Below are 13391 nucleotides of genomic sequence, written 5' to 3'. Positions count from 1 at the left end.
AATGACGTGCAACTTCATGTATGTCTGCAGGTTTCTTACATGACAGTGGTGAGGATGCAACACTGTCTTGTCCCCATGATATAGGATTAGGTGGAGCAGTTAACTTGGGAAGAGGTAATGCTAAGAAATTAAGAAACAGAAAGTTTAGATACAGCATGCCGAGTAGTAGTCAAGGGTGCAACATTACAAGAAGGGGACAGTGCAAAAGAGAGAGGGATAAATAGCTTAGGCTAGTTAATGAATACTAAAGCTTTATCAGTAAAAATGTGTACATCTATAGCTGTAAACATTAAAAGGACATACACATAACTGAGAAAAATGAGGGGTGAAGTGTTGGCAGTTGGTTAGGATACCATAAAAGGGAGTGGTTTTAATAAAGAGAAGAAGCTGACAGGGGAAGAATTTATCAATATTGTCATATAGTACTAAGCATTCTTGTACCAAAGACTTACAATTAAAACTGAGCCATAACAAGAGTGAGACAAACATGACAGCTGCCTTGGGTGCAAACGGTTTGGAGCCATGATCAACAGCTGCCAATGGGGTAAAAGTGGTGTACCAACACTCATTTAAGGAGCTGCAGATGACATAACAGTGGGATGGTATTGTGACTTCTTTCATTAATGTATTTAGTAGCTTACTAGGACAGCTGTTTGTACAGTGTTTCATACATTTTGCAATATATATATACTAAGACTGGACATTGAATTTCATTTGTAGCAAGTCAAGTCCAAATGGATGAAAATATTTAGATATTCAGTGTTAAAAAGACCTCTGAGAAAACACTTTATTATTAACAACGTACAGTCATACAACAAATACATATTCAAGTAGGCATAAAAAGTCAAATTAAACCGCATTGCAAACTCTGCAGCTTAATTTGTAAGGTACTTTGTCCTACAAATAACGTTGTCATTCTAAAACATATTACCCCCAATCTCAGCCAGTAACTATATATACAATGTAACATCACTAACATACATGGAGGTTATCATAAAATAATTTAAGACTTTAAGCAAAACAATATAGTATCTAAAAGGTTTTCTTAATATGAGCTGGAATGGTCAAAACTTAGGAAAATGCAAACATTTTAACCTGTTTTGAAACATCATTATGCCAAAGCTGAATCATGTCATCCTTCAAAACATGTGAAGCAGGCGTAAACTAAACTATTCTGAATTATTTAATGTGAATCAGTATGAGCATGTCATGATGATTTGCATATTTTAATTCATGAAGTTATGTTATGTTATTCTTCCCAAACAGGCCAAGGTTTGCCTGTAAAGCTGTAGCCTTTGATTTTACCTACCTGTGCAGTGGTTTGTATATGCAAAGCTTTTACATAGTTCTTCAGACATTCTACCATATTTTATTCTGTTGCATAATTCTATATTCACAGATGGTTATGTACAGAAAGTTCTGGATGCATTCCATTGTGCATAAAACTAGACAAAGGAGGATACCACAATGCAGTAGTGACTTACATGTGAGCTTAACAAACAGCACAATATTTTGACTAGAGATTTCCATGTAGTGTCAAATAAGGTATTTTTAGAGATCGGATGTAAGCATTGCAAAATGTATAGTTTGATCTTACCATATGCATCTCTTCTGTCTTGTCTTAAACCTTGATAAACATTATTATCCAGCTTCTTTAACTGCAGCACCATCAGCTCTGGTCTCTTTTATTTAATTTTTGAAGGTACATGAAGGTACCAGAGTATCATATTAGAACAGAAATGTGACAAAGTTTGTGCCTAGGATTCCTGGTTTGCTTTCCAGATATGCTCATGTATCATCTTTCCGGATGTATCCAGAAACTGTGATTTTAATAGAAGATGGAAAGAACCTATTGAAATGTTACCAGAAAGCAATTACTTCTTGTCCAGATGAATTCTGTTAGTGTAGTCTTCCATTTCAGTCATGAATTTCCTATACCACACATGGTTTCTTGTCGTCCAGACTTTACTGCTTGGGTTTGTAGCACACATCATTGAAATCTTCTGATTACCAACCAGTGTAAAAACAGTAGGTAGTTTATGATCTCAAGCTTCGTAAACAGTACCTGAAGTCATTAAGTTATTGATTTTCTTTTATTTTCAAGCTACACAGCAAAAGCATTGGCTGTAAAGTAGCATCAGGAAATCCATAACTAAATACTAATAATAAATAGAGAATAAAAGCTATGAATCATTCTGCCTGCTCTTTTTGTTTGTCAATTGATTTATTGATCTACTTGTCTGCCTACCTATTACAGTGGCTTAGTGCTAAGGTCTCTGCTTCACCGCTCTAGGTTCTGTGGTTCACTCCTAACCTCTAATAAATGCCTACAACGGCATTTTCATTTTCTCCCTGCATCTATGTGAGTTTACTCAGATTTCGTTCAAATAAATGCTAGCTGATCAGCTAAGCTAAAGTGTCACTACATATATACTTCAATTTCCATTGCCCTTTTAGCTTGGATCAGAGCTGAAAATATCTTAGAAGGACCATTTCACTTACCCAGTTAACAAATTAATCAAACTAAATATCTTTCTGTCTGAATGTTTGATAGTCTGCAATGCTGCTTAAATTAGGCAGTTACTGATTCAGATTTGATGCAAATTCTACTGTCATCTATAATCAAAGTAAAACAACATTTTTGTCAGTCAATAACAATGTTTTCAGAGTCCTCAGAATATGCAAATGATGAAATCAGAAAGATATATAAGGATATCCTATTAGAAATTCAAACTGTGCCCAATAATACTTATCAGATGACAACAACACGTAGGTCTTGTTATTGTAGCAATTGAACCAAACTATTAGTAAGACAGCTGCTAGAACACAACAAACAAAAATACCCAAATGTATCTGTCTCCTTCTACCCATGATCTAGATACATAAAGTTAAGGGTAAGACGATGCAAACATGAAGCAAATAATGTAAAAAATTATAACAAAACACAATGTAAAACATAGATGCTTGTATACTTAATGGATATTTTTTGCAGATAATGTATAATTTATGTTGTGATCCCAAAGCAGAACATTTGAATTTCCTCTATTTATGACCGATAGAGCTTGTGCTGGAGTATTTTCCTACTTCGCTATTTAAGACACTTAAACGCATGAAGAAAATGATGTTAATGTCTTAATGTTTTCACAAAAAACCTTGTGGTTAGTGATGAAGTGATTTTAAAGACAACTAATGTCAGAATTTTGTACTTTGCTTGCACCCAGCGAGAATCTACCTCATGATATAACCAAATCAGTCACATCAATGAAATATGTAAATTAGGTCTTATCTATAACCAGGACTTTCATCAATGTTAAAGGTCATATACAAACTTCCACTATAATGTCACAAGTTGTTCTGGCTGGGAAGTACACTTCAAAAAACAAGTAACCAAAGTGCAGAGAATGTTAATTTGTCTACTCCTAAATTCAAATATTCTCCAAGATAGTTTAGAACTCCAATTCAAAGTATTTCTCTTTTTGCCCAATGGTAGAAAAGTCCAAGGTTCATCTGTAAAGCTGTAGGCCTTTGCTTGTACCTATGTCTACAGTGATATTTGTATATAAATGGTTATTTTTCTTTGAAAGAAGTATGTACTCTAGGTTATTCAACCCGTCTTCTTCCCACCTTAATGTTGCATTCTTCAGCAGCTGAAATCTAAAAGAAGATAAGAAAAACATGTTCATGTTATAAAGTAATGTTACATACAGAATGGTATAAATGTGGAAATAAGATATTTGGCTCAATTCAAATTAGAACGTCAGGACTTAATTACTTGATCTGTTTCTTAACATTGCAGGAACAGAGTGTACTGCAAGCAAATTGCTTACTTAGCAGATACTTAGACAAATTCCCAGGTATAACACAATTAAGCAATTCCAATCAGAGGCAGCAGTCCTATCACAGCTAAATAAATGAACTCATTAAAGATAATGTTCACTGAGGCTCCCCTATTACTGACGCAAATATTAATTAGCTGAAGGCCTTTCCTATTACTGATGGAAAAAAATAATTCGCTGAGGGAAGAGTTATTTTCCTGGGGAATGGAAATCATTTCCATGCTGGAGATGCCTACCATCTCAATTTTTCTGCTCCCCCAAAACAGAAAAAAATTACCTCATGTTGTTCTGACATAACACATAAAAACATTAATTTTTCTAGCATTTGATTTTTTAGATCTTTCGTAGGAAAGCCAATTTAATGTAAAGCAGAAAATTTAAAACTGACCTAAAAGTAAACAACTGTGTGAAACAGTACAGTAAAAAAAAACAGTAAATACAATAGAAAGGCCACGTCTGTTTGTAAATGTGCATATGTGCGTGTGTGTGTGTGGGGGGGGGGGGTTCGTGAGCAATAACATTTGCTGAGACATGCACAGAACAGATATTATGACACACTAAAGATCTTGTGTGGCCCAAACCTAAGTGCCGAGTACTCTACCGTCCCACATGTTTGATAATATCTGCACCGAAGTGCAACACAGCCCAACATGTGTCGAATGTTACTGGACTTATTGTCCCTTTTCACAATATATTTTGTCTGTGATGGTTTAAATCTATGTCTACCTCCTGTTAGTCATGCACATTGTTTGGTTCACTGAGCCCATTTCATAAGTACAGTAAACGCTCAGTTAACCAGCACCCATGGGTATCTGGTTGCTTGAGAGTTATATATACTGTACCCTATACTATGATATACCATACCATAAACACTGTTGATTTGATTTTAATATTGAAATACAGTAATTAAATGCCTGGCTAGAATAATAATATTTTAAACTTATATTTCCACTACAAAGCATGGCACTCGGAATGGTTTTCAGTGGCACTTTGAGTGTACTGGAATTGAATGAGTTTCATAAGTACAGTAAACTCTCAGTTAACCAGCACCCATGGGTATCTGGTTGCTTGAAAGTTACTTTTAAAAGCAGACCTGACATATACTGTACCCTATACTATGATATACCATACCATAAACACTGTATTGATTTGATTTTAATATTGAAATACAGTAATTAAATGCCTGGCTGGAATAATAATATTTTAAACTTATATTTCCACTACAAAGCATGGGACTCAGAATGGTTTTCAGTGGCACTCTGAGTGTATTGGAATTGAATGAATTGAACAGAGAGAGAGAGAGTAAATGCATGTATGAAAGCAGAAGCAACTGTGTGTGAGACATCAGAAAGATGTATGAAAGCTGAACAGAGTGTGTGTGAGAGATCGGAGAGAGAATGTGCAATCTGACGCAAACTGACTGAGTGAGTATGGAGCGAGTGTTGATATTTTAGTGATATGACTTGTTTGCTTTGCCTTGTTCTCAAGCTGCGGAGAAAGGGAATTTATTTGTATCTTCCTTTTTAAAACTCTAAAACTCTAAAAACGTAAGATATGTTTCTACAGGGGGAAAACAGAAAGTGCAACACATGAAAAACTGAATTGTACATACTGCAGTGTATTTCTTCAAATTTCTTCTTTTTGCTTGAGTTGCGGTTGACTGCGAGTTTACTGCAAATATACACAGTGCACAGCTTATCCATGATTGCCTCATGGACTGCAGTGGAGTATTGATTCCCACAACACTTTGGCCACTGTTAATCCTGAAGCAGATATTAGGACAATGTTCTGTTGCTTTCACAAAGGACCAAGCCATCTAACCTCACAGTGTGCACATTTATGTTGTAATGCAGGACTCGGATACGTTAATGTTATTATACAAGGAAAATGCTCATCATGAAGCTCAGTGACACTTATCATGGTTATTCAATCCTCACAGAGTTTTAGTGTTATATCTCACTATCGTATGAAACATCTCTTGAGCTCCTTATAAAAGTCGGGTAATTAGCACACTAGAATAAGGATATGAGCTCCTGACAGGATGCTTCTTGTAGTTCCAGCATTCAATCCCCTCTTCTACATGATATACGCTATCTTGATGCCAACTATTTATTGATAATTACCAAAGTAATATTCATTTCCTTTTAATCCACTCAGTCTCAATATGAAATGATATCTGCCGTAGCCATGCAAGCCTAAGGACAACTAAAAGCTTGACTGCTGCATACATAGTATATACATACATACATGCATACAAATACTTCAGACAGGGGCAATAATACCCTTCTAGCTTGCTGATATACCAAAAGAGTTATTCCTGTAATAAGTGTCCAGGCTGTTTTTAAATATATCTAATATAGTGTTTGTTTTAATGTAATTTGGTAATCTGTTCCATGCATAAGCTGCCAGAGAACCAATTAGTACACTTCTCATTCCTTTAAAGTCTTCTACATAGGTTGTCTGATGACTCTTTGCTACTTACTGATAACCCCAAACATTCCCAGAGATGGTTGTATCTACATGCCCTATATACCTGAATAAAGTCACTACTCAGTCTGGATTTGTCAAAGGGAGGTCATGGTTGTTAAACCTGGTGGACTTCTTCGAGACAGTCACCAAGGCCCCGGATGAGGGAAAATCTATGCATACAGCCTAACTAGACTTAGCCAAGGCATCTGATACTATCGCCTACTCAGGCATTATTGACAAACTCACCCAGCTAGGTATCTACCCTTATATTGGTAGATGGGTTTCTAATGACTCACTGATAGAACCCATATAGTCAAAATAGGGGAATCCACCTTGAACAGCAGATCTGTAACCATTGGGGTTCCACAGGGATCATTCCTAGGACCTCTACTGTTTGAAATCTATTTCTCTGAAGTATAAGAAAAAACTAAAGGTCTGTGGCTGACAAAGTTTGCTGATGACTGCAAACTGGAAGCGGTCATAGAATCTCCAAATGATGTCAACATCTTACAAGAGTGGCTTACGCAAACAAATGATTGGAGTCAAAGTCATGGCCTTAAACTCAATGCAAAAAAATGTATTATCATCCCTTTCAGTAAGACTGATGTTCCTGCTAACTACCACATAAATAGTAACATCTTAAGTATGCACTCAGTGGTGAGAGAACTGGGTACACAGGTTGACAGCAACCTTACCTTTGACCACCATGTCTCCACAGTGGTAAGAAGGGCATTCTATATTGCTCATCTCATAAATAAGGGCATTGCCTCCAGAAAAAAAGAAGTTATAACCTCCCTGTACTCTTCCTTCATCAGGCCAATAATTGAGTATAATCAAGCACCTGCAGCAATTGGAAAGACCACAAAGGTTCCTCACAAGGAAAATTCAAGGTCTTCAGCATCTGTCCTATGTGGATCATCTGAAATCACTGTTAGCTTATTCTGTTTCATACAGACTACTCAGAGATGATCTCTGCCTGGCATACAAGGTAATCTCTGACCCTGCTTTATTGGAAATGATGCGTATCCCCAAGTCAAATGGTACACAGATTACTAGCTCTAAAGACATTAACCTAGTATGTGACATTAATAGAACTTGTTGGAGTGATAGATTGTCTTCCTGAGGTTACTACACCTTTGGAACAACCTCCCACTTCATGTCAACCAGAGCACCTCTTCAAACCCAATTGGATGGGTAATCATAAATTCACTCTGCTGGGTTCCATCTGTGTCCCTCTTGGACAGGGGCAATAGGTACTGATCATGGAAATAAGTGTAGAACTTAGCTAGGCTTGGAAGGGCTTGTAAGGGCCCTAGAACCATTAGCCTAGTAACTTCCTATGATCCCCTGAATGGCTAATGCTTGCTTATCAACATAATTGCTCTTATTAAATGCATTGTACTGATATTTTTTATCCTGCTCTATTTCAAAAATGATTGTTATGTAGGTTTTGATTCTCATTGTAATTGTATTGTATTCTTAGTAATGTAGTCCTTTTTAGACAGTAAATAGTGCAAGTGATGTTAAGATTACCGTGGTCACTGCTGGGGTTTCTATGGTGGGTAACTTTAATCTATGACACACAGTATTGGGCAGATCAATATTTATGCTGCATATATCACTCCTGAGTTACCGCTTACATTCCTGTGCACTAGAGACAAGTTTTATCTTAGTGGTGTACAACACTTGCATATGGGGTAATAATTTATATCTCATTACAGGTTCATCACTTACCTTGGTTAATGCCGCTGTTGTAAGTTGTCTGTTCTGGGGATGACTCTGTCTGATGCTCACAGAACATAACCATTCCATGGGAGAGTAAAGGCTGATAATTTTGCATGCATCTCTGTTGCTGTTTGTGTGTGCTTAACTTCTTAGGGTTTCACTTAGGTGTTGAGTGTGTATGCTATCCTTTGCCTCATAGCCAGGGCATAGCATATTGTGCATGTCTACATCTGCCAAGATCAACCATGGCTGCTAGTTCTTCCTCAGATTCCTCATCTGTGTCTACTGATCCTGCTTGTGTTGCTGAGAACTGCAGCCTTGTCTTTGTTGTCCTTGTTGCAATTGTTTCCTGACAATTATGTTGTGTAACATGGCAGAGACTGTGTGTATTTTGGCTAAGGTAGCTGGGTGATAATGCAAGGCACCACCAGAAGTGTCTAAACATTGGAACCTTGACTTCAGCAAGTGAAATACATGCTCAATAATTTTCCTAGTTTGAGCATTTCCATCATTGTAGCCTTGCTGAGTGTGGTTTGTGGGTTTTTCATGAGTGCCACGACCCAAGGTTCCAGTGCATAACCTGCATCCCCCACTAGATGCCCAAGAGAAAAGTCACCCCCTAGCAAACCATACATACAGGTCACAGATGTACTATTTATTTGAGTTATGAAAACTGCCAGGGTTATCTGCACACAAATTGTAGATGATCCCTTGGGCATTACAGACCACCTGATATCCTTTCCTGTTGATATAGTTTGTTCCCTGTTCACAGGATGGTGTTTCTATTTTGATGTGTGTACAGTCTATGCCCCCCCCCCCCATAATCTCAGGGAAGTGTGCTGTGGCATAGAAATGTTGCATGTGATAGCTTTCACCTCTGGGGTACATGGAAACCAAATATGATCCCTTACATGTTGTAGCATTGCATTTAGAAATGTATGCAATAGTTTTGGGCCTGAGGTCTGCGATACCCCCTAATATATTCCCTATTGGTCTCTGAAAGTGCCTATATTAAAATAATATAATGCTACACATAGCTTGTTTTTCACTGAGATGGAGCTAAATGATTTCCCTGGGACCTCAGGTAAGGGCAGCAGAGGATGTATATTTCCTCTAAAGTGCCCCTGTCCACCCTGTAGCACTCTACATTTTCTGTATCATGAAGTCCATGACAAGTCAAACATGGTCTGAATACTGTTATCCTTTTAGTCTAAGATCTTGCAGCAGCAGCGCCTTGTATTAAAATCTGTTTTACATTCAAGTTACTGATAGCATGAGAAACCCCTAACAGTTTCTTCTAAGTTTGTTTGTGGCTGTATTCCAAAGAGTGTTAGAAATGAGGCCAAAAGGGAATGCATTGTGTACACACATGTAAGTGTTCCTGAATCAATCAAGCTGCTTTTATTAGCATGTATTTTGCCCATTTATGTCTTCATTGGTGCATTCTGACATTCTCCCTTGTTTTGAAGCAGGGAACAATGAGTAGAGCTGTTTAATGGATACTGATTAGCATGCTTGCCACCATGTGGTGCACATACATGCACTTAGTGCAAATTATAGGCATTCACGAATCCCTGTCAGTATCTTTTTCCTGAATGTGTCTTTCAAAAGCAGACCACTGGTGTAGCTCCAGTATAAGTACACACCCAAGTTCCAGCTGTCTCAGAATACTGTTCAGCATCTGTCCAACAGGCAGGTACCTTTGCTTTAGCTATCCTTATGACTCTGTTTATGTTCACCATGAAGCATTCCTTTACCTAACTGGCTTGTGATAAAGGTGGAGTTACTTTTCTATATGTTATCCTTGACATTCACATTGTTCCTTAAAATGATAGATGTAAGACTGGACCATTACCTCTGCTCAGTTTTCTGTTGTGCCCAAAATAGCAAACTGTTACTGGTCTAACAACAAATGAGGATGTTGTAAACACTGGTTCAACAGTTAGTGATATAGGGTAATCGGCACTGACAACTAACACATATTCTATGTTATATATGACCCATAAACATCGGTGCTCATCTCAGTCCCTAATTCCTTAGGGAGTTTAAATGTTGTGCAGGAATAACTTTGATACATTGTGTATTTGGCACAGAAAGCAACCTCCTGAACACATATTCCACTCTCAACCATGCATAGAAACCAAACATTTTTCCTTATCCTAGATATTGTTCTCTGTGCTCTTTCAATATCCATTGTCTGGAGTTCTATTGGAATTAGAAGTCAGGTAAGCTAACAGCTATCTGAAACTATTATTTCTATGTTGTAGTTCTAAAATCTTTGTTAATATCGCCATATCTGGAACCTCTATTTATTCCAAGTGTCAGTCTTTCAACATACCTTTACATTTTGTAAGACATGGTTGCTCTCATGTGCATTCTCAGTTCTTCTTTATGGTCTTTGTATACTACATTTTATAGTCATGTTGACATAATCATTAACCACTCTGTATCTCACCTTTTTCTAGCACAACTTTAGATAATTTTCACAAATAATCAGCAATACTGTCATTCCCCCTTTCTGTTCTCTGCAGACTTAATTTCCAACTTTTCTTTTAAAGCGGTACTTTGGCTTACTGTTCATGACTATGGCTAGTAGTTTGTGTTGTGATCTGTTATTAAAGTGAAGTTGTTTGAAAGCACTCACATATCCATTGCAATGTCTAGTCCTTCCCTATCAACTTGAATATATTTTAGCATCAAAATGTGTAATTTGGCAAAGCAATGACTGCTTTTTGTCTTTTCTGAATCCGTCTTAATAACACACCAAGCTCCAAAGAGCTCGTGTCAGTTTTCAGTGATTAGGGTTGTTTACAGCAAAATAAGACATTATTATGTTTGAAATCTTCTCCTCCGTGTGCTTTTCTAATGCCTTCTGATTTTTTTTCTCTGCACTCAACTGGGCAACCTTTTCATACGTTTTCTAAGTGATCCTGTGATTAAGCAGTGGTCTTTTATAATGTTGAAACTCAGTTGGTCTTATCTAAATATACTTCCAGCTTCCTTTGCTTTAATTTGAGGTGTCATATATGTTTTTACATTTTTTAAAGTATGGCATCAATCTTATTCCTAGAAAATTTAGATCTATGAAATTCAATGCTGTGCTTGTCAAAAATCATACTTCACTGAAGGATAGACCACTTCATCTTACGTTAACATTTTTCTACAGATTCCTCATGCTCTTTTCATCCCTACCATAGGGTTATCACTCAATCTCCTAGCATTTTTACAGCATGGTATTTCTTCATTACCACATGTGAAATACTTTAGCTGGATGGTTGGCTAGAAAATTAGTCTTTTGTACCTCTGTAACTTCATATGGGTAGAGATATATTGGCTCCACCTCTACTTAGGTGAAGTTCAATTTGATGAATTTGATGTCTGATCTGCTGAACAACCTTGCTCCATTAGTCTCACTTATATCATCCATGTTAGGTGTCACATACCTTTCTCGCTGTATATCTTGGCAGATCTTGTGTTTATCGATATCTCACATTTAAATGGTGGACTAATATCACAGTCTGTACCTGATACCCTTTCAATTATGTTTAACTTCAAGAGATGTGTTTCCTCATTCATAGCTTTACTTTTTATACGGAAATGGACATTCCTATAAGTGCTATAGGGACACACTATGGCCCACATGTAGTATGACTTGATAATCATTTTATTACTTAATACTACTAAAGAGACTTTTGTAATCACTCAGCAATTTCTGTAGTCTCTGCTGATGTTGTTGGTTTTCATTAATATTGCATAGTATTAGTACCACTCTTACTGCGGTGGTGGTGGTGCTGCAGTAGCATTGTCGCCTCACAGTAAGACGTTGTCCTGTTCGATTCTCAGCTAGAGCGTCTTCAGTGTGTAGACATGCATGAATGGGCGTACCTTCATTGAAGGTTGTGCATCAGGGCTAGCAACTCGGTATGTAAAAATCTACTGCCAATCATTAGCGGACCGGAGTTCCACTGTGGCGACCCCTAACCAGGAAAAGTCGAAAGACACAAACAATTAGTACCACTATTAATTCTTAATTTGTAAAATACCTTACCAAATCAGTTAATTTGCCTTCTAGCACATTGAAAGTGGCTTTAGTAATCTCTTCTTGTATTGTCAACTGTGTAGTGAAACAGACTTTTTTAAAGAATTGCTTGTATAGACTTACTGCTAGATTGTCATTATTTTTATTATCCAATCAGCCTTTGCTTTGTGACACTGGCATATCCATTACAAATGTGTTGCTGACTTGTGATTTATAATACCAGGTAATCTGTGTGTTGTGTGCTGTCTTTCACCTTTTATAAATCATGTCAAATGATGATTCTTCTTGCACTTTGCACACAGTTTACCATTTTGTTAATAGAAAGAAATGATGGTGACAAAGACAAGGCACCAAAAACAAATACCTAAAATATTTCAGTCATACTCTCAATCCGCAGACAATAAAAAATAGGAAAAGAGCCCTTGAAAAGTAGCAAACATCCAGCCAAAAATCAGGATATCTAATTACCATAAAATGTTAATAAGAAATTGCACATAACTTTTCCCAGTTTCAGTAGGAAGATCAAGTACTAGCATGTGATTAAAAAACAGAGAATGGAAAAATTTGATAGAAAAATGTAAGCACATTAGCAAAGAGACAGTGTAATGAATGGTATTGCAAAATTCTACCACATCAGGTTATTTATTTTTGCATCTGAAAAAGAGAGATGTAAGATGTGTTAATTTACTTAAATTATTGGAGTCAGTAGTATGTTGGTCATATAGGTTGGTTTTCTATGCATTATACAGCTTCAAAAATCACATGTGATAATAGGGAAGGGGTAAATCAAGCCTGAAAATATGGACATATCTCCAAAAATAGCTACATCATGTGCAGGGTTAAATCTGGCCTGAAAATATGAATGCTGCTGCAAAATACTGATAGTTGAAAAGTCTGCTTTCAGATTACAAGTCCTCAAACCAGACTTAATGAATTAATGTGACAGAAACTTTCAAGTTCTGCCCAGAAGGTAATTATGAAGACTAAGCCTCATATTCAGTGTTAGGAGAGAATTATGTTATTTTTCATAATATAAGGATCCAAAGAATTCTGTACTAAAATACTGGCAGTGATTATGGGGTAAGTTTTCAGAAAGGTGATTAATTATGGACAGATATTTTAATGCTTATATCCAGGTAAGGATAATGGAATATGGTGCCTTAAACCATGCTCTGGATCCAGAGCACAATGAAAACACCTACAAAGCCAGCATTTCTAAATCTTTGGCTGAAAAAGTGCACACTGGACAACTTTTATGTCATCTAAAATAAGATCTTGTTTGAAAAAGACTTGTATTAAATGAAAAACTAATAAAATCATGC

General features: G+C 36.8%; 1 protein-coding gene across 1 annotated transcript in view; it reads right to left on the bottom strand.

Moving 5' to 3' along the window:
- Positions 1–778: 778 nt before the first annotated feature.
- The window catches only part of LOC122809201 (beta-1,4-galactosyltransferase 3-like), a 415178-nt gene continuing 402565 nt past the window's right edge, over positions 779–13391 (bottom strand). Inside the window, exon 7 of the mRNA XM_044080511.1 lies at positions 779–3654. Coding sequence (XP_043936446.1) covers positions 3504–3654 — 151 coding nt within the window. The 3' untranslated portion in view covers positions 779–3503. The remainder of the gene's footprint in view (positions 3655–13391) is intronic.

The sequence above is a fragment of the Protopterus annectens genome, chromosome 8.part0 (assembly GCF_019279795.1).
Source record: "Protopterus annectens isolate FY-2018-M chromosome 8.part0, PAN1.0, whole genome shotgun sequence".
NCBI lineage: Eukaryota > Metazoa > Chordata > Ceratodontiformes > Protopteridae > Protopterus > Protopterus annectens.
The sequence above is the reverse complement of the archived record's forward strand: the minus strand, read 5'-3'. Positions and strand labels throughout refer to the sequence as shown.